Raw genomic sequence first — 22,886 nt, 5'->3', positions numbered from 1 at the left:
CTCTAGAAAATGGGAAGTAGGACTGTGGATGAAAGGGTAGGGCAGTAACCTTGAGTTTAAGAGCACGGGGACAGCGCCCAGGACCAGAGTTTAAGTCCCATGACCCACCAAAAAAAAAAAAAAAAAAGATTTCATGTGAGCAGAAAACTTTGACTTTGGGGGACTCTGATCTTTTACCAGTTGAATAAAAATAGCAAGTAAAGGAATGTACCCTGTCATGACCTCCAGTACTGTATTACTGTATAAGAAGCATCTCTACACTAAAATAAAAAGCCAAAGCAAACGTCTTCTCTCAAAAAAATAATTACCTTTTCTCTGTTGACTTCTGATATATCCATCTCTTTGTTACCTTTGGCCTTTTGTACCTTACTTTGGCAAGACTGGGACACCAGCTCAGACTTGTTCAGCTAGAAGGGGATAAGGAAGAAGGTTTACTCTTGAAATCACAAAATTTTTCAGCATTTCTGAAAACAAAACCAAGGTTAAAAAGTTCCATAAATACTTTTCCTAGTCTCTTAGTCTGAATTAAATATCAGTATTTTTCTCATCTTCAATTTTTCTCTTTTGGTTATAGGATTGCTAATTCTATCATTTTTCTTAAAATTCTGTTTTCTTCACTGATTTTGTTGATGCCTACTCTTTTGATTTTGATGTTTTTGAAATTCTTTACTATTGCCTACTTTTCTTACTCTTCTACCATCTGAAATGGCTAACTCACACATCTATAGGTACGTTATATACCTCTTTATTTTCCTGCCTCATTGTTTTTTTTTTCCCCCCCAAGCGTGACACTCTACTACTTAAGCCACTGTTCCACTTCAGGCTTTTTGCTGGTTAATTGGAGATTCTTTTTTTTTTAATGTCGGTTATGGGACTTGAACTCTGGATCTGGCACTGCCCCTGACCTCTTCAGCTCAAGGCTACTGCTCTACCACTTGCCTACATCCCCTACCTTCATTGATTTTACTTAGATATATATTACTACTGCACCTAAAACCATGCATCATACTGTATTCCTGACTCCCTGTTACCCCCATTAAAAAAAATCTCTAAATGATTCGTTATTTCCTGCAGAATCAAGTATATACGTCTGTATGTATGTATGGCAGTATTAGGTTTGAACTTAGGGCCTTGTACTTGGTAGGCAGGCATTCTACTACTTGAACCACTCCACCAGCCCTTGAAATCAAGACTTTAGCTTGGAAATTCAAATCTGTGTCAGAACTTAATCATTCTGTATATATCATCTCCCATCATTCTACTATATTTTTATTGTAATTCATAATTTAACTTTCTGTTTTTATCTTCTACCTCTCTATCTTTCTTTCTTTTGTGGGTCATGGGGCTTGAACTTCACCTGGGCACTGTCTCAGAGCTCTTCACCTCAAGGCTACCTCCCCTACCTTCATGCCAAGCCTCACTTCCCGTTTTCTAGAGGGTCACTGGAGAAAAAGAGTCTCAGGTTCTTTTTTGCCTGGGCTGGCTTTGAACCTTTATTGCCAGATCTCAGCCTCCTGAGTAGCTAGGATTACAGGCATGAGCCACTGCACCCAGCTTAATCTTTCTTGATGAAGTTTTTTTCTTTGGTTTTTCTTTGTGTTTGTCGGTTGTGGGATGTGAACTCTGGGCCTGGGCATTGTCCTGGAGCTCTTCAGCTCAAGGCTACCGCCCTACCCTTTGAGCCACAGCATCACTTCCAGTTTTCTAATGGTTAACCAAAGATAATAGTCTCACAGACTTTAGTACCCAGGCTGGCTTTGAACTGAGTAGCTAGGATTACAGGTTTGAGCTACCCGTGCCCAGCTTGATGAAGTTTTTTTAAATGAAGAAAGTGAAACTTGTTGAAGTACCTTACTTTTGGTTTATTAGCTGGTTAATAAAAGTCAAGACTTAGAACCATGTCTTTTCTGCGTCCTATATTAAATGTTAAATATCAGCATGGAAAAAATGCCCCTTACCCTTACAATAATTTTCTCTCAGAAAATGAAAGATTATATATGAAATGATGATATATGGAAAGGGAAAAGCTCTAGAACAGTTGCTCCCATTCTTTCAGAATGCTAGGACTTTGTTTGTTTGTTTTGGGTGGCCAAAGGTTTACTGGGGCTAGAACTCAAAGCCTTGAGCTTGCTAGTTAAAAACTAGCTTATGAGCCATCTTTATCCTCCTGCTTCCTTTTGTTAACCCCAGTTAATTTTGAAGTCACTCTCATGTCTTAGAAGTTGTAAAATACTTTGCTGTCTCTTGATAGAGAAAGTGACTGGACTGCTCTTCTTCATTGTTTAAAAATTTTTAGAAAGTTGAAGTGTGGCTCAAGTGGCAGAATACCAGCCTTGAATGGAAAAAGCCAAGCAAGAGCATGAGGTCTTGAGTTTGAGCCTCAGTACCAGCACTAAAACAAGTGCCCATGTTAGTGTGTGATGAGGCAGACACATACTTCTTGTCAGCTTTAAGACTAGATTCTGTATAAATAATATTTGTCTTTCTCAGTTGATCTGTTTTACTTAAAATGATTATTTTGGGGCTGGGAGTTTGGCCTAGTGGTAGAATGCTTGCCTAGCATGCATGAAGACCTGGGTTTGATTCCTTGGTGCCACATACATAGAAAAAAAATCCTGAAGTGGTGCTGTGACTCCAGTGTTAGAGCTCTAACCTTGAGAAAGCCTAAGGACAGTGCTCAGGCCCTGAGTTTGAGCCTAGGACTGGCAAAAAAACAAAACAAAAAAACCCCCAAAAGATTATTTTCAATTCTACCTATTTTCCTGAAAATGTAAAATGGAGATTGTGAGATGATCAGTGGGAGGGAGGTGGTACAGGATAAGGTAAATATGATCAAAGCACTTCATAGGTATGTATGAATAGAGCAGTGAACCTTGTTAAAAATTGTTTAAAGTGCCAAGTGCTAGTCAGTGGTGCCTGTAAATCCTAGCTATTCAGAAAGCTGAGGATTGAGGAATCATGGTTCAAGGATAGCCCATGCAGGAAAATCTATGAGACCCTTATCGCCAAATAACTACCCAAAAGCTGGGAGTTGAGCTGGGGCTTAACTGATAGAATGTTAGCCTTGAGCAAAAGAATGTCAGGGACAGTGCCCAGGCCCTAAGGTCAAGCCCCAGAACTGGCAAAAAAAATAACATACATACTGAAATGAACTCCAAAGACTTTATTTTTTTTCTTGTTTTACTGATGATTCTGTGTACCTTATATATGGTATACTCACAAGCATATCTGTGGGAGGGTGGAGAGGAAGGCACAGAACCCAGAGAAAAACAGTGAAAAAGTGCAGCAGTGGAACACCTTGGACCTTTATGAACATGAACTATACACCTCATGGCTGGAGATGGGAGGGAGGGAATGGGAGAGAATGAGGGACAGGATACTGCATGAGAGCAAATTACCTGACTCATGTAAATGTAATAACCCCTTTGTATATATCACCACTATAATAACAATAAATTCTTTTTTAAAAAATGCATGCAGGTTTTGAAAAGGCTTTTTGTTTCCTTACATTAATTGTTGCCAAGAAAATCATTCCCATATGCTAGTGTATTTAAAATGTTAGCTACATCCAAAGTATATGAAAGACTTGTCAAAATATAATACTTGAAAAAATTATTTGTAGTTATATTGATTGATTGATTTTTGTCACTTCTGGGACTTGACCTCTAGGCCTGAGCATTGTTCCTGAGCTCTTCAGCTCAAGGCTACCTCTCTACCCCTTGAGCCACAACTCCACTTCTGGTTTTCTGGTGGTTAATTGTAGATAAGAGCCTCACAGACTTTGCTGCCCAGGCTGCCTTTGAACTGCTATCCTCAGATTTCAGCCTCCAGAGTAGCTAGGATTACCAGTGCCTGGCTTGTAGTTAGATATTCCAACTATCTATTAGAAGCATAGATTATCGTCACCTTCTGGCAACACATTTGTAGATTGCTTTTGATCTTTTTTTTTTGGGGGGGGGGGGGCGGCTAGTTGCAGTGCTTAGGGCCTGAGCACTGTCACTGGACTTTTTCAAGGCCAGAGCTCTACCACTCTCAGCTTTTCCTTTGTATGTGGTGTTGAGGAATCTAACCTGGGTCTTCGTGCAGGATAGGCAAGCACTCTACCACTAGGCCAAATTCCCTACACTTTTGATCATTTTCATTATGATTCTCTGACAGTCCATGATCATGAGAGCATTTTTTCCCCCCATCTTCTGGTGTTAAGATTTTTTTTTTTAATTTTTATTTATTTATTTATTTTTGTGGGTCATGGGGCTTGAACTCTGGGCCTGGGTGCTGTCCCTGAGCTCCTCATCTCAAGGCTACCACCCTACCCTTGGAACCACAGCCCCACTTTCCATTTTCTAGTGATTAATTGGAGACGAGAGTCTCAAAGTCTGGCTTTGAACCATGATCCTCAGATCTTAGCCCCCTGAGTAGCTAGAATTACAGGCTTGAGCCACCGTGCCCAGCTGGAATACTTTTTTTTCTTCAAGATTTTATAGTTTTCATTGTAGACGTCTTTCTGTTCTTCTGTTAACTTGATTACTGTGTAGTTTGTTTTGAGACTATTGGAATCAGCTGTGGCTCAAGTGGTAGAGCCTTGAACAAAAAAGAAGCTCACAGACAGTGCCTGAGTTTAAGACGCAGGACTAGCAAAAAAAAAGAAAAGATACTTTAAAAAAAAAATCAAATCTTTTAATTTTTTTCTTTTTGTGGTATGAATTAAGGCTTTACTATGCTGTTGAGCAAATATTACATCTAGTTAAATTTCTTATAAAAATAGACCATTTTGGAAATTTTTAATTTGTAGAATGCTTGTGTAGCATATGTAGATGTTTGGGTTCTATCCCTAGTACCATTAAAACCAGTAACTAAATGAAATAAATGAATTGACTTGAAATAGCATACAGGACTTCTGGTTTGTTGTTGTTATTGTTTGCTTTTTGCTTTTTGTTTGTGGTAGGAGGGATGGCCCTGGGGCTTGAATTTGGGGCCTGGGCACTTTTTTTGCTCAAAACTAGTGCTCTTATCAATTGAGCCACAGTGCCTCTTCTTCCTCCGCACCACCCCACCCCTCCTCCTCCTCTTCTTCCTTCTTCCTTCTTCCTCCTCCTTCCCCCTTCCTCCTCCTCCTCCTCCTCCTCCTCCTCCTCCTCTTCTTCCTCTTCCTCCTCCTCCTCCTTCATCTTGTGGTTAATTGAAGGTAAGAGTTTCATGGACTTTCTTGATTGGTCTAGGTTTAAACTGCTATCCTCAGATCTCAGCCTCCTGAGATTTGGAGCATGAGCTACCATTGTCTGGCCAAGACTTCTGGTTTTTGAAGCACGTTGGAGTAGAATACCCATTTATTTTTGTACCTCTTTAGAATTTAGGTAAATAAGATTGAGAAACACAAATGTTGGGATATTTGTTGATTATTAAGGCAGAAGATGGGAATAATAGATAAATTGCCATTCACAGCAGTGCTGAGGAAAAATGGAGAAAGGAAAAGTGATGTTACAAGAGTTGAATGAAAGGAAAGGCAGTGAAAAACATTAATTAATTGGAAGGCTCGGTCAACCTTTTTTGTTTTTGTCTAGACACGTAAGTATTTGCTGATTAATAATCTCATAATGGAAGTATGATTTTAGAGGTAGACTATTCAGCAGTCATTTCCAAATGTGTATAGCACCTTACATGCTAGTGTTGTTGCAGGTGATGGGGGGCTCCTATTAACTATAATTCATATTATCTCAAAGATAAATAGTTTTGTTTGGAGTTTTGGTGTACTATATTTTTATATTCAGAGCATTGAAAAAAATGGAAACATTCTTATAACAGTAGTTTGCTTTTTAAAATGATAACCTTTTATTTTTTCTAAATTATTTAATTATTTGTGAAAAGTAGTTGGAAATTTAAAGTAATTTAGTTTTCCCTGTAACAGAGGTTTTCATACAGTTAATTACCGAGTTAATGAAGATTGACAAAGTTGTGTATCTTATTCTGAAATTAATTTTAGTTTTTATTTTGTCTAAAATATCAAAACTTGTTATATGTAGAGGATATTGTAGCTTTCACTATTAGAGAATATTCAAGTGTTAATGGAATTTTATTCTTTCATAGGTCATGTTTACTGGTGAAAATATTCCCATTCACCCTCATGTTTATAGCAATGGTCATATCTGTTTATCCATTCTAACAGAAGACTGGTCCCCAGCGCTCTCAGTCCAGTCCGTTTGTCTTAGCATTATTAGCATGCTTTCCAGCTGCAAAGAAAAGGTAGGATTTTTTAGAATTATTCAAAGTAATGTTTCTTCTTTCAACTTAGGTAGGATAACAGTTTTAGTATATAATTTTTATTTGGAAAGAAGTTTATCTTTTTGTTTATAAATTATAGCAGCAAATGTTATGTCTAGTAGTAAATTGGAGAGATATTTTTATATATTTTCTTCCAAATAGTTTTATGGAAATATTTAATGGCTTAGAAAAAGATTACAAGTCAGAATATAGTAAAGACACTTGTGTACTCATGTTCACTGCTGCAGTATTTACCATAGTCAAGTTATGGAAACAGCTCATATGCCCTTCAGTGAATGAATAGATGAAGAAAATGTGATACAACAAGTACACACATACAAAATGGAACTTTACTCGTTAGGAAGAACGATAAATTTTCAGGAAGTGGATGGGCATGAAAAAAATTATATTAAGAGAAGTAAGGTGAGTGCTCTTGGCTCACACCCATAATCCTAGCTTCTTAGGAGACTGAGATCTGAGGATTAGGGTTTGGAACCAGCCCCGGTGGGAAAGTCTATGACACTCATCTCCAGTTGACAGAAACCAAAAGTAGAGCTGTGGCTTAAAGTGGTAAAGCACTAGTCTTGAGCACAAAGGCTCAGGGATACCTGAGTTCAAGCTTCACAACCAACAAAAGAGTGGGGGCTGGGGGAAGGGTAGAGAAATAAGTAGGCTCAAGAAAGATGAAGAGCACGTCTGTTTGTTCAGATCTAAATTGTATGTATAAACACATACATAGGTTTACACAAACATATTAAGTGATAGCATATGCGGAGAGGAATCCAATGGTGTAAATTCATTGAACAAACTTACAGTTTAACAAAATGAATGCCTGGAACAGGTGATGGGGTGGGGGAAGTGTCAGGCCAAGGGAAAGGAGGACACAGATGAATGGAGAGAGGAGAGTGGACAAATATAGTCATAAAATTCCAGCCATAATGTAACATGTGCAAATGGAACCAGGTAACTTGAGTGGATGGGTGGGATTGGGCCACATGGGGAAGAATGAGGAAGAACATGACGTTGATCCATGCGTTGTACTTACTACAAACGGACATGTTGCTTTGTGCTGAAGGCTAGCCCTCTATCACTACATATAGTGCCACTTCAGCTTTATTCTGATTAGTTTATTGGAGATAATCTCATGGACTTCCCTGCTTCAAACCAGGAGCCTCAGATGTCAGTCTCCTGAGAAGCTAGGGTTACAGGCATGAGCCAGCAGCACCCAGCTTCATAGTTCATTTTTAAATGATTACTTAGAATCTGCAGTACATGTGTGCGTGTGTGGGGGGGTGCGTGCATGCATGCACGTGTCTGTGCACATTGGTCCTGCAGCTTGAACTCAAAAGCCTGGGCATGGTCTCTTAACTTGTTCACTCAAGACTATCACTTGAGCCAGAGCTCCACTTGAGCTTTTTAGTAGTTAATTGGAAATGAGTCTCATGGACTTTCCTGCCTGTGCTGGCTTCGAACCATGAACCTTAGATCTGTCTCCTGAGTAGCTAGGATTATAGGTATGATCTGCCACTGGCACTCTTAAGCCACTGTTTAACTAAGTAAGTTTTTAAAAATATTAGATCCTCGGGGCTGGGAGTTTAGCCTAGTGGTAAAGTGCTTGCCTGGCATGCACGAAGACCTGGGTTCGATTCTTTGGTACCACATACATAGCAAAAAGCCAGAAGTGGCGCTGAGGCTCAAGTGGTAGAGCTCTAGTCTTGAGAAAGTCCAAGGACAGTGCTCAGGCCCTGAGCTCAAGCCCAGGACTGGCAAAAAAAAAAAAATTAGATCCTAAAGAGGTTTTTTTGGTATTTGCTTTAAAAACAACAACAAAAACAATATTTGTTCAAATAATAGGCATGAGGAATGAGTTAAACTGTATACTTCAGGATGAAGATTCCTTAATACCCAGTTTTTATCTGCCATATAAGAAAGAAAAGGGGGCCAGGAGTATGGCCCAGTGGTTGAGTGCTTGCCTAGCATGCATGAAGCCCTGGATTTGATTCCTCCAAGCCAAATACACAGAAAAAGCAGGAAGTGGTACTGTGGCTCAAGTAGTAAAGGACTAGCCTTGAGAAAGCTCAAAGACAGTGCCCAGGCCCTGAGTGCAAACCCCAGGACTGGCAAAAAGAAAAGGTTAACAATTAAACTGTGATACAGTATAAATTAAAAAATAATTATATTTGATAAAGAATATTAAAATGTATAAGAGCTTATCTTAAATGAGATACATGAGTCTAATATATAATTTTTTAGCTTCAGTTAAGTTTTCTTATTTCTAATTTTTTTCTAAATTTTCTAATCTATATTATAAACTTAAAATCGAACTTTTGTTTAATTAAGCCTGAGGGCTTACTCATTTATTTCTTCATATTTATTGTTTCTCATCACACCTGTCCTATACACACACTTTCAACTTTTATGTATAGGACAGAGCAATATATCAGGGCTTCTATTTTCCTAGTAAGCTTACCAGTGACTCAGTAATTGCAGGATTTAATAAGTTAGTAAGAGATGATCTTTATTAATATCTGCACATGGCTCTTGCATGTTTTATGATGGCTAGCTTTTGTTATATTTACATGTTAATCATCAAAGATAAATTTACTTATCTTTGTCTACCTTTACTGTTCTCCTCACATTCTAATTGGCTGTTAGTATATTACTTGCACACATGATATTTGTTAACTAGGATAATATAGTTTGTAAGTCAATTTCTTTGAAACACTTTTTGGGTATTTGATATTTTTACTGTGCTAGGTTACAAAGATGAAGAGGAATGAAGGGGTTCAGGCATAGAATTTGCTAATTGTAGTTTTTTAGGACTTTTCTCATTATATCAACAGTAATCTAGGTCATTTTACTATAATGTTCTTCTTTATTAAATGAAATTACCATTAATACTGTCTTTTTTATTTTTTTCTGTGGGTCGGCCTGGGCGCTGTCCCTGAGCTCTTCTGCTCAAGGCTACCCCCCTACCCTTGAGCCAAGTTCCACTTCCTGTTTTCTAAAGGTTAATTGGAGATAAGAGTCTCAGGTCCTTTTGTGCCCAGGCTGGCTCTGAACCTTGATCCTTAGATCTCAGCCTCCTGAGTAGCTGAGATTACAGGTGTGAGCCACCTGCATGGCCACCATTTATACTGTCTTAAAAGGGCATTACAAGACTTAGCTGAGATGATAATTATATGTCTGAGTAATTCTAGAAGTGCCAATCAGACTGACTGCATTTCTTCCTGCTATCCCATGTTTCTTATCAACAGTACTTCATTTTTTTTCTCTTTCTTTCTTTCTCTCTTTTTTTTTGGTGGGTTGTGGGACTTGAACTCTTGTCCTGGGCATTGTCCATTGTCCCTGAGCTCTTCAGTTCAAGGCTCCCTCCATACCCCTTGAGCCACTTCTGGTTTTCTAGTGATTAATTCGAGAAAAGAGTCTCACGTTCTTTAGTGTGTGGGCTGGCTTTGAACCACAAACTTCAGATCTCAGCTTCCTGGGTAGCTAGGATTACAGGCGTGAGCCACTGCACTTGGGTCCTCAATAGTACTTTCTCATTGGATTACTATCTTGAAATGATAGTCCTTTTTGGGGGGGTGGGTCATGGGGCTTGAACTCGGCCTGGGTGTCAGCTCAAGGCTATTGCCAAGCCCTGCTTCCTGTTCTCTAGGGGTTAATCGGAGATAAGAGTCTCAGGTCCTATTGTGCCCGGGCTGGGTTTGAACCTTGATCCTTAGATCTCAGCCTCCTGAGTAGCTAGGATTATAGGCATGAGGCACCAGCACCGGCTAGTCCTTTTTGACTAGCCTCACAGGAAGAAGGCTCCCCTTAATCTCATACCTTCATTAAGTTAGCTAACAACTGAATCTGAATATTGCAAAACATTTAATATTAACGGGAAAAGTCATAGTTGGAAAAATTAACTAAAAAGGAGACTGATAGTTGAAAATATCACCATATGATCTATAAACCTTTCCTTAGATGCTCTCTTGTAAATTTAACACATTTTCTCTTTATAGAAAGTCATTCATATCTTCTGTCTGGTTAGTATCTCTCTCTCTTTTTTTTTTTATTTTATTTTTTATTTTGCTACTCCTGGGTTTGAGCTCAGGGCCTGAGCACTGTCCTTGGACTTTCTCAAGGCTAGCACTCTACCACTTGAGCCTCAGCACCACTTCTGGTTTTTTTCTATGTATGTGGTACCGAGGAGTCGAACCCGGGTCTTCGTGCATGGGCACGCACTCTACCACTAGGCCAAACACCCGGCTTGATTAGTATCTTAACAGTGATTGGGAAAGAGTTTTACCATTATCTGTCTTCCATTGTTGCTGGCATCACTATTTCCATTGTAGTTTTTATGCAGAGCTGCTTGCTGCCCTTCTCTTACTGTTTTAATCAGGGTATAGGAATAACGGAAAGACCAGTGAGGGGTAGAGTGCTGATACATATTTTTCCTCTTGCAGTACGTTTTGCCGTTCCTATACTGTATAGTAAAGTAATAAGCGTATTTAGAGGTTAGGTAGGTAGGTAGACTTTTCTGTTTTAATTAGTTCATAAAAGTAATTATACGTTATTTAAGGGGAAAATAAGCTGTAGAGTTTTGTCTTTCATAAATCTTACCTCTTTTACTTCATAGTCATTCTTCATGCTCACCCCTAGAACTTAAACCTGCCCCCACCACATCTCTATGAGCAAAACAATTTAGGTGCGAAAAGTCTACATTTCCCAAGGTAGATGTATAGCTTTTATTCTTGCATTTAGGTCATTTTAAAAAATAAATTCCGTAATAATTTTGCTTACGTTTTATTAAATTATTTCCTCATATTCTATTATAGAAATTACCGTTTAAATTCTTTCGTTTCAGAGACGACCACCAGATAATTCTTTTTATGTGCGAACATGTAACAAGAACCCAAAGAAAACAAAATGGTGGTATCACGGTAAGAGATGTTAATTTGAAATGAAAAATCTTTCATATTTTTATAATATGGAGAACATTCTTTAAACCATTACAAGATATTTTTTGGGTAAGTTACATTATATTTTTAGTGGGACAAACAAAATAATTACCATACAAGTAAAATCTAACATTAACATTAACATTCTGACATTATCTTTTTGTTATAAGAAGGAAAGTAATCTGGTGGCTGGGAGTGTGGCCTAGAGGAAGAGTGCTTACCTAGCATGCACGAAGACCTAGGTTCAATTTCTCCGGACCACATACACAGAAAAAGCTGGAAGTGGTGCTGTAACCTTGAGAAAGCTCAGAGATAGCACCTAGTCCCGGCATTCAAGCTCTAGGACTGGCCAATAGAAAAGAAAAATAATCTAATTAGATTAAAATAGAAAGCCAGAATATTAGCTCTTGAGAAACCTAGCATTTAAAGGAGACATTTTTCCCTGGCAAGATTAATTAAAAAAAGAAGAGAGGAGACTCAAACAAGATTAGAGATGCCACGAGAACAATCACAACAGATACACAAGAAGTCCAGACCATCATGAATATGTACTTCCAGGGCTTAGAGTTAATGAAACAGGAAAATTTAGTAGAAATGGATGATTTTTAAATAAACGTAATATGCCCAAATGGAACCCAGAAAAGATAAGTGAACTGAATAAACCAATTTCATACAATGAGAGAGGAAACCCGCCCACCAGGAAGAGCCCAGGCCCGTATGGTTTCACTGTGAAATTTTATAAGACTTCTAAAGTTCCGTGAAATTTAACCTTAGGAATAGTTTCCTTTTTTTGACAGTACTGAGAATGGAGCTTCCAGGACTTTGTATAACTTAACCTATACTTCCAGACATTTTTTTCTTTTTTGTCCTGGGGCTTGAACTCTGGGCCTGGGTGCTGTCCCTGTGCTCTTCAGCTCAAGGCTACCTTCCTACTCCTAGAGCCACAGCTCCACTTTGGGTTTCTAGAGATTAATTGGAGATAAGAACTTCATGGTCGTTAGTGCTCGGGCTGGCTTTGAACCAAGATCCTCAGATCTCAGCCTCCTGAGTAGCTAGGATTATAGGTGTGAGGCACTGTGCCTGTCGGGGCATTTTTTTTTAAATAGATTCTCATTTACTTTGCCAAGATTGGTCTCATATTCTCTAATTTCCTATTTTTGCCTCATGAATAGCTGGGATTATAGAATTGACCACCACACACAGCTCATAAATGACTCTTTTTTAAAAGCTTAACTTACATTATTAATACAGAAGAGATTTCATTGTGAGATCTACATACATATTTATAATATGTTCCAGTTAATTTTACTACTTTTAAATTACTGTCCCTTCAAAATGAAGTACTTTTAATAATTTAAAATTTCTGTTTTCTTAAGTTAAAAATACTTAAAAATTAAGACTAATAATAACTTGTAATTGAAATTACATCCAAAAAATTGAGACTGGTTGCCAGTGGTGCCTGAAATCATAGCTGCTCAAAAGGCTGAAATGTAGAGGATTATGGTTTGAAGCTGTCAGAGGAAGAAAAGTCTGCAAGACTGAATCCCCAAAATAACCAGTAAAATGTGGGGTGGAGAAATGGTTCAGGTGGTAGAATGGCAGCCAAGCAGGCAGCCTTAAGTGATTATGAGGCTCTGAGTTCAAATCCCAGAGCCAGCCAGAATTTACATTCCTTAATGTATGTTTTTGTTCAGGTAGTAGTGAGTGTGCTATTTTTTTTCATATTTTTTATTGTAATTAATAGAAGGGTTACATGATATTTGCCAGATAGGAAGTGCATTAATTCACATACATTGATACCCTTTCACATGTCTTGATTCCCATTTCCCTCCCCCCAAGTGTGCTATTTTTGTTTCAGAAAAATCATTACTGATTATCTGCTCCCTTTTTTAGCATACAGTTTCTAATTAATATGAACTTGGGTCCTTTCCTTTTTTTTTTTTCTGTTACTGTCTTTGAGATAGAACTTTGCTGTTTTCCAGACTGAACTTTAACTGAGCTAAATGATTGTTCCTCTACAGCCTCTGAATAGCAATAGGTACTGCTATTTCTTAGCAGTACCTAATTCTCCAAGGAGTATAAGAACAGATTAGGGGGCTAGCAGTTTGGCCTAGTGGTAGAGTGCTTGTCTAGCATGCACAAAGACCCGGGTTCCATTCCTCAGTACCACATACATAGAAAAAAGCCAGAAGTGGTGCTGAGGCTCAACTGATAGAGTGCTAGCCTTGAGAAAGTCCAAAGAGAGTGCTCAGACCCTGAGCCCAAGCCCAGGACTGGCAAAAAAAAAAAAAAAAAAAAAAAAAAAGATTAGTTTCTACATGTGACCTGAAAAGTTAACCATAAAGATAAGAGATTCAGGGTTGGGAGTTTAGCCTAGAGGCAGAGTGCTTGCCTAGCATGCAAAAGACCCGGGTTCAATTCCTCCGTATCACATGCATAGAAAAAGCCAGAAATAGTACTGGGGCTCAAATGGTAGAGCTCTAGCCTTGAGAAAGCACAAGGACAGTGCTCAGGCCCTGAGCTCAAGTCCAGGACTGGCAAAAAACCAAACCAAAGCAAACAAACAAAAAAAATCTTGTTAGTATTTAGGCCTTGAATATAAAAAGTTGCATTGATAATGTCAATACTTTTCTATTGCTACTTCTGGAATTGACTGTCAGTGTTTTCCAAAACTCTTACAGTTTCCCTTCACTGAGAAACTGAGGTCTTACATGTATTAGGATGCAAATTATTATGTTGCCAGTTAAGGCAGGGGTCCATATCCTTTAAAATACTGGGGTTAAAATAAAGTAGCCTAATCAAAGTAGGTTTGGGAAATGGATAACATGAAGGTGTACTGAGGAATTGTGCTGTGAATTTGAGTGTGGACTTTTTAAAAATACTGAGTGTGGCCTAGTAATAAGAGTGCTTGACTAACATGCATGAAGTCCTGATTCAATTCCTCATTACCACATATACAGAAAAAGCCAGAAGAGGTGCTGTAGCGCAAGTGGCAGATCCCTAGCCTTGAGCAAAACTGCTCAAGGACAGTGCCCAAGCCCTGAGTTCAAGCCCCAGGAATGTCCCCCCCCCCCCCAAAAAAAAAAAAAGTGGTAGGCAATCCAGGCTTGCCTCTCATCCAAGAGCCTCCTGTTTCACCCTCTTGAGGGCTGTTTAAGGCATTCATCACCACTCCAAGTCTAATCTGTTTTCTCTGTGCCAAAATTATAGGATCATGAAATCTTGCTTCTCCAGCTATTAGACTTTACTGTGGTGGATTTTCTTTTCTTTTGTGGTTTGTCTTGTGGGGCTTGAACTAACCTGGGCTTTGTCCCTGAGCTTTTTTCACTCAGGTCTAGCTGTCTGCCAAATTTTCACTTCTGGTTTTCTAGTGGTTCATTGCAGATAAGTCTCATGGCCTTCCCTGCCCAGGCTGGCTGTGAACAATGATCATATCTCAGTCTCCTGAGTAGCTAGGAATACATGTGTGATCCACCAGGAATAGCTTTTTTTCTGAAGAATGGTATTCTGGATACATAAATGCTCCAAATTTGTTTTGTGAAGTATTTACTTCATTTATGCTAGTATTAGGCTTGAACTCAGGGTCTGTGCCTGTTTCTGAACCTTTTTGCTCAAGGCTAGCATTCTACCCCTTGAGCCATACTTCAGCTTCTGTTTTTTTTTGTTATTTGGAAATAAGAGTCTCTAAATGCCTAGGATTATAAGCATCAACTACTGATGCCTGGCTATGAAATAAATTTTGTAATAAAAGTCGTAAACTTTAAAAGTTGCCTATTGCATACTGTGTGCTTAGGCAACAGAAAGTATAAATAATTTGGTGGATTTTTTATTTATTTATTTATTTTGCCAGTCCTTGGGCTTGAATTCAGGGCCCGGGTTTTTCTCAAGGCCTAGTGCACTTGAGCCACAGCACCACTTCTTGCTTATTTCTGCATATGTGGTACTGAGGAATCAAACCTAGGTCTTTGTGCATACTAGGCCAACCTCCCAGCCCCAATTTGGTGGAATTTTTAAGTGACTTGTGCATATTATTTATACTTGTTGAGAACTTAGCCTGTCAAAAAATGTATTGTAATCATAAATTGATATATTGATTTTAAAACTCCTGTGAATGATATTAAAATAATAAAAATTAAATATTTTCAAAAGAAAAGTTAATACCAATCAACTTGAAAGTCATATTTCATTGTCACCGTATATCCTCTAATAAAATGCCATATTTTTTTTTGTTAAATAGCATGGCAGTGATGGTTGGAAGTTTATTTCCTGTCTCCTTACAATTTTAAGTTGTTGCCCATAAGAGAATTCTCTTGATATAATATGAATTGGACTTATTATTTTTCAAGGATTGGGGGTGCCAAGTCAGATAAGTCAACCATGTTCTTGCTACTTGAAATTATTTCTACATTAGACTAACTTGTAGATTTAATTTAAGCATGCCTGATGTTTAAATTCTTTTTTTTCTTATTCTCTTAAAGATGATACTTGTTGATGCCACTGTTGTCGTCATCCTCCTAGCAGAAGATAGTCCTACTGAGAAAAATGAGCACTTTGATCATTCAGTCTTTGAACTTTAACATTTGACTGGAAGTGACCTATAGGCAATGAAGACTACTTCCTTTTACTGCATTTTTACTCGTGTGCATTCTGGGCGCATGTTGATAGCTGGTTCAGTCCAGGCAACTGACATGCTTTTATTAGTCATACAGTATTAATGCAGGTGTCAGGAAATGTCAAATATAATTCCATTTTTTTAATTTTATTTTTTTAAGCTTTTGGAAAAAGTTCCAGGTCCTCATGTATTGTGCAATAACAATGACTTCCCTGGTGGTTTGGGACGTTCATTGCCGGCAATGGACGTTTGTAACAGGAAAAGGTTTCATTAGTTCCTGCCGCTCTGTGATTAATACATGATAGGGCCTATGAAATGAATTTACCCGTTATAGTGGGAGTATAATAAAGTGAGGGATCCAGCATTGCTTTGAAAGTTTCACCCCAACTGTTTATATTTGGATTCTATGCACTGTGATCCTAATAACATGCGTCTTTAAAGGACTATAATGAACGATCATTGCGTATTTATTTAATTGTTTATATCTGCTGTCAAATTGTTTTGACATGGAAGGTTTTCAAATAACATTGGCAGAGAGGTACAATATGTTATCCCTATGGTGAAAATAAATTCATTTGTTGTAAATAGTTCCTCAGTCTCTGGAGTAAAGAAATGAATAGCGTTTAATCAAGGCTTTACTTGGGAAGTAAGGAAACTGGCAGTGATGGTTAAATTGCTGCAGTCCATCCTTTGGGCTTGTTATTTGTATATTAAAGATTTTTTCCCAAGTAGTTATGCTGTTTCTTCTTGCTAGCCATCAGCATGAGCCCTATTGCCTAAACACTATTTCATTTATTTATGTTTGGAAAATCCTAAACATTTTTGTTTGCAATCTTGTTTCCTTTTGTTATGTTTTACATCAAATTTGAATGTTATAATTACCTTAATGGAAAAACTTTTGTCACATTTTTTTTCCTTGTGAATTTTCTTGTCCTTCAATCCTGTATCCTAAAATAAGAAATACATTTTTTGACAGAGGCTCAATGTTTTAACAAAATGTGTGGACATTGTTATTTTAAGATTTTGGCAAAAGTACACTATAAAATGATATGCTTGCTTATTTGTCTCACACAATCATAGTTTTTGTTTTGTTTTCTTGTTATTGAAAAGACTTTGCTCATAGCTAGATAAAATTTTTCTATATTGAAAAAAAAATTGTTGAAAAGTCCCATTCTCAGTACCATGTAAGTTAATGATACTGCAACTAGGTTCTCTTTTTAAAAAGCAATTGATGTATTTTATAAATTACCTTTTCACATATGCAAAAATCTGTTTTTACTACAATGTTATTTTTACTAATGCCTTATTGTTGCACTCTTTGAAGTATCCTACAGTGAATATATTAATCAGTATGGGCTTGAACATAAAAGCCATTTGGCTGAAAGATCTGAAATATGTACCACAGTAAAACCATCCAATAAGTAATTGGTAAAGAATATTGAAAAATTTGTTTTTAATCTCTGTGTAGATGACATTTTGTAGCTTTGTACGTGTTCTTAATTAAGGGCATATAATTTTACATACAAAGTATGGTTGCTGAACTCAGGGGTGGGTAGACTTCAAAAATTTATGTCTGTGGTAGAAAAAGAAGTTAAAAACCATGGCCAGCCACCAAATTGTGGAGACTATTTATACTGCTAATTAGCAACTACCACTTTTTAAAATTTTAAGTATTTTTGTTCTAGCTTGGCTAGATACTCATAAATTTTTACAGTGATCACTGTCAGTTTTATTAGCTGGCCTATTTGATGGATTAGAAGAAAAATCTCTGAATTCTGAGTTTTTAAACTGCTTTTAATATGAAAATTGCAGCTGTATATTATGTATTTTCATAATTTACATTACTGCCCTAATCTACTGATTGACTTGATCTCTTCCATTGGGGGAGGGAGATAGGGAAATCACTTTCTGTCTTGCTGGTCCTTTTAACTCAACTCCTTTTATGAAGAAGTGACCTGTGACAATTATTCACCAAAGGAATTAAGGTACCAGGTCAAAGATGAATAACGCTACACTATGTAGACTAATAGGTCATGTAGTACCTTAGTCAAGTTTTTTATAATAGCATTTTAACATACTCCTCTCTAAATAGATACCATAAAATGAAATGGAGGGGAAAAGCAGACAACCAAATACTTTTGGTGTAATATTTCAAAGAGAAAAGCAAAAGATAAAATACCTTACAATATAGGAACACCAACCATTTAAAATTCATGATCAAGTTAACATTGCTCCCTTGAATTTAGGAGTGATTGGAAACTCTTGTTTGCACTTAGATGTAATCATTTTATATGTAAGCTATGTAATTGAAAGTCATAGGACATTTATCTTAAGTCATTCTACTAAGGGTAAGTAAGGGCTTTGTAATAAAAAATCTTTCACTATAGTTTATTGTTTGAAAACAATCAAAATACCAAGAAATTCACATAGGAATATGCTTTTCTCTGCATTCCTTCTATGAAGCACTAGGCCCACAGAATTATACATTCATACTTAGATGTGTTATTCTCCCCCCGTCCTCCCTTCTTTCATCCTCCCTCCCTCCCTTTCTTCCTTCCTCCCTCCCTCCATTTTAGGCCATTCTTCTGGTTTGCCAATTTTGTTAAGACTGTGATTCAGTTTCTTATTTATGCATGCTTAGGTCATGAACTTGGTGCCCTTTCAAAAAAGTTTTTGTCAGAAACTTAATGCCATAAGTTTTAAGAAAAAAGATTTCTGTTTTTTTAAGGGATATTAAAAATAAATTTCGTGGCTATTCTCTTAAGGAATTATGACTTATTTCTAATGAACTTACTTGTAATATGTGCATTCTCATTTACCCAGAGGGAAATAAAACATTTTTTAATCACCAGAAGAGAGTACTGGAAAGAACTTTTATGTAGTCAACAACAGTTCAGCTGGACAAAGAATCCTTCTCCTTTTGAGTAGGTACATAAATATTTGTTAAGGGCCGGGAGTTTGGCCTAGTGGTAGAGTGTTTGCCTAGCATGCACAAAGACCCAGGTTCAATTCCTCGGTACCACATACATAGAAAATGTCAGAAGTGGTGGCACTGTGGCTCCAGTGGTAGAGCTCTAGTCTTTAGAAAGCCCAAGGGTAGTAGTGCTCAGGCCCTGAGCATAACTACTTTAGAGGCTGGGAGTATATCCTAATGGTAGAGTGCTCACCTAGCATGCATGAAGCCCTATGTTTGATTCCTTGGTGCACCACATACATACACAGATTAGAAAAAGCCAGACGTGGTACTGTGGCCCAAGTGGTAGAGTGCTAGCCTTGAGAAAGCCCAAGGACAGTGCCCAGCCCTGAGGTCAAGCCCCAGAACTGGCACCAAAAAAAAAAAATTACTTTATTGCTTTTTTCCTTCTAGGTCTTAAATATGTAATCATTAGATACCTATGGTGGATAATTTCCCAAAATTCTGCAGCATATCTAATGACTTTACTAATGGCATCAAAGGTGAATTGACAAAAACATGAAAAGGACTTAGTGATATGAAAATGCTATAATCAGTAGTAGTTTCTGGTTAATCAAGCCCTTTATAAGAAGCCTATTGTTCTTGAGAATCAAGATACTTAAAAGCTTATGTTTAAAGCTTTCTAAAAACAGAAGAGAAGGTACTGTACTATTTAAATAAAACAAAAAACTTTTAATAAAAAAATTCAGTGTTGGGCTGGGAGTTTGGCCTAGTGGTAGAGTGCATGCCTAGCATGCACGAAGTCCGAGGTTCAATTCCTTGGTACCACAAAGAGAAAAGCAGGAAGTGGTGCTGTGGCTCAAGTGGGAGAGCACTGGCCTTGAGAAAACCCAAGGACAGTGCTCAGGTCCTGAGCTCAAGCCATGGGACTGGCAAAAAAAAGAAAAAAAAAATCAGTGTCAATAGTTAAAAGCCTTTATGATTACTGATGCTTATATTACATTATCTCGCCCTCAACTTTTTGTGTACATAGAATCTTAAAGCTTATAATTATGTGTAATTGTGTATGTATGTAAATTGGTTCTCAAGAATGTACCTGAGATTTAATTAACCATATCTTGCTTTTCTGAAGAGTCATTGTTAAAATTAGCTACGTTTCTGTTCTGTGCTAATGTATTTAATGACTATATAATTGATGATGTCTTTTTAGTTTGTACCATTTGGTTGCAGCCTTTCTTTGCAGATCTTTTCGTGTGTGTGTGTGTGTGTGTGTGTGTGTGTGTGTGTGTGTGTGTGTGTGTGTGTGTTTGATCCTGGAGCTTAAAAACTCAGGCCTGAGTGCTGTCCAGGTGTGTTTGTGTCCCACTTTTGATAATTAATTGGAGATAAGAGTATAACAGATTTTCCTGCCTTGGCTGGCTATGATCCTCAGATATCAGCCTTTTGAGCAGCAAGGATTACAGGTATGAGTCTCCAGTACCTAGCATTTTTCAGATTAAAACATTTTTTTTTTGTTATTATAAAGGTGATGTACAAAGGGGTTTCAGTTACAGAAGTCAGATAAAAGAGTATATATCTTGGGACAATGTTTGTTCCCAGGTTTTTCCTCCTATCCTCATCCAAAATTTGTATACTTCATTTTCAACATGGTATCTTGTGTCATGCTGCATTTGTTCATCCTTTGTCCCTGGTTTAATCCTGTTTGTCCCCTTTTAAATCTTTTTCTTTATTCCTGTGTCTCTTCATTGCTATGTAGGGTTCAGTCTTCAATAGATTGCTTTTCCAAATTCTGGATTACTGTTATCATTATCATTGTATCATTTTAAGGTTAAGGAATCTCGAGGAGGAAGGTAATTAAAGTTATAGTATTTTTAAATTTAAAAATAAGCCCTTTACAAATAAAACATGGTCTTCTGATGCCTAATGTTTTATCAGTTGATGGATAAATTTACTGTATAATTTAAGTGAACTCTGACTCATAGTTCAGTTCTTCAGTACAAATACTGAAGAAATTTTATTTTTTGGCTGGGGCTACATATTGCTCAAATTATCTTAAATTTCTCAACTGTTTTGACATATAATCTAATCACATACTTCAGACTTAATTCTGCCTAAAAATTTGAAGTTATGGGCCGGGAGTTTGGCCTATTGGTAGAGTGCTTGCCTAGCATGCACAAAGACCTGGATTCTATTCCTCAGTACCACATACATAGAAATAAGCTGGAAGTGGTACTGTGGCTCAAGTGGTAGAGCTCTAGCCTTGAGAAAGTCCAAGGACAGTGCTCAGGCCCTGAGTTCAAGCCCAGAACTGGCAAAAAAAAAAAAAAACACCCAAAACAGTTGATCTGAATGTGATCTTGATACTCACATTTAATACTAAGATTTGTGTTTGGTGTGTTGAGTCTTCAGAATGGGTGTGATTATCTTTAAGGAAAAAAAATATTGATAGTGGAGCTAGTGTGAATATGTGGAAAGATTTTCTGAGCAGAAGTCTAAATATACCTCTGAGCTCTGATTATACTTAGGAGTAAGCATTGACTGGGAAGCAGATTCAGTTCTCATTGGGTTTCTTGGGACTACTCAGCATGAATTTTCAGCAAAGGTCAACTGTATAAGCTCTTTTTCTTCCAGAGCATAACTAAAAATCATGCTGGATTTTACCCTCTTATATGATCTAACTTGTCAGGTTTTCTGATAGATGAAAAGATTTAATAGTCCTACTTATCTTAAATCCTGAAAAGGACTATTAAGGAACTTTATAAATTGTACCAGATACCATGAAAATTTAAGTCTTTTTAATATTTAACCGTATGTTGTTCATGTAAATGCAAATTGTTAGGCTTGAGATAATTAAATTGATTTTGGGATAATTGTCTAGTAGACAAGAATGAAGCCCATGTTCAGGTAAAAATAAATCTCAGTTGGCATCATTTTCTTTTGAATATTCAGAAATAGAAATTGTTCATTTTATTGATGGAAATGGAAATTCAGCTGAAGGATTTGAATAGGGTGGATGTATATATTTTATAAATTCACATTGCAAAAATATGTAACTACTTTTTAAATAGAATATAAATGTTAAAACCAGACAAATCTATGTTATATATTTTTAAATACATGTATCAAACTTTTGTTAGTTGATATAGGTTACTTTGTGTGCTTTATGAATTCATAACTTTTAATAATAAAGCAGTTGTCATTTGATTTTTTTTTTTTGCCCTGTATACTTGAATACTAATTGGATAGGCACTAGATTTTATCTCTTTGATCTGTATAATGGTTTTCTCTTTAGGAAATCAAGTATGTTCTTTGAAGGATTTGGGGAACATGTTCATTTCTAGAATGAATGCAGTAGAATGAAGATAAATACTTAACAGATCATCTTAAGTATGGCTAGTGAACTTTAATTAGCTGCTCATGCATCAAGTAAGTCCTGGGTGAGCAAAATGGCGTGTATATGTAAACCAAGCTACTTAGGGGATTTAGGACAGGAGAATCAAAAAATTTCAGGCCAGTTTGGGCAATATACTTGAAATCCTCTCAAAAAATACAATTTTAAAAGGGTTGTAGCTGGGCACCAGTGGCTCACACCTGCTACTCATGCTGAGATCTGAGGAACATGGTTCAAATGCCACCTGGGCACAAAAGTCCATGAGACCTTAACCCTAACCTCAACTCTTAACTCTAAACCTAACACGAACCCTGACCTTTACTCTAACCCAAACCGGAACCCTACATCGAATCCTAACCTGAACCCCTACCCTAATCAAAAACCTGACACTAGGGGCTGGGAGTTTGGCTTAGTGGTAGAGTGCTTGCCTAGCATGTACGAAGACCTGGGTTCAATTCCTCGGTACCACATACATAGAAAAAAAAAGCTGGAAATGGTGCTGAGGCTCAAGTGGTAGAGCTCTAGCCTTGAGAAAGTTCAAGCATAGTGCTCAGGCCCTGAGCTCAAGCCCAGGACTGGCAAAAAAAAAAAGTTGATCTGAATGTGATCTTGACACTAAACCTAACCCTAAACTGAACCCTAACCCCATAAACATAAACCAAACCCAAACCCTACAACAAATCCTAACACTAACCCTAAACCTAACCTGAATCCTAACCCTAACCCAAAAGCGAAACCTAAGCCTAACCTGAACCCTAACTCTAG

General features: G+C 37.4%; 2 protein-coding genes across 4 annotated transcripts in view; both read left to right on the top strand.

Annotated features, from left to right (window-relative positions):
* Ube2w (ubiquitin conjugating enzyme E2 W) overlaps window positions 1-15,784 on the top strand; it is a 43,514-nt gene extending 27,730 nt beyond the window's left edge. The window contains exons 4-6 of one of the 3 annotated variants that reach the window (XM_090338950.1): window positions 6,085-6,240; window positions 11,111-11,186; window positions 15,683-15,784. In XM_090338950.1, coding sequence (XP_090195076.1) covers window positions 6,085-6,240; window positions 11,111-11,186; window positions 15,683-15,696 — 246 coding nt within the window. In that variant the 3' untranslated portion in view covers window positions 15,697-15,784. The other 2 variants (XM_090338951.1, XM_090338952.1) reach the window with 2 other exon arrangements.
* Stau2 (staufen double-stranded RNA binding protein 2) overlaps window positions 1-22,886 on the top strand; it is a 616,065-nt gene that overhangs the window by 298,500 nt on the left and 294,679 nt on the right. The gene's annotated exons all lie outside the window — the stretch shown is intronic.

The sequence above is a fragment of the Megascapheus bottae genome, chromosome 9 (assembly GCF_031878675.1).
Source record: "Megascapheus bottae isolate mThoBot1 chromosome 9, mThoBot2.hap1, whole genome shotgun sequence".
Taxonomy (NCBI): Eukaryota; Metazoa; Chordata; class Mammalia; order Rodentia; family Geomyidae; genus Megascapheus; species Megascapheus bottae.
Note: the sequence above shows the minus strand (reverse complement) of the source record. Positions and strands in the feature narration are given on the sequence as shown.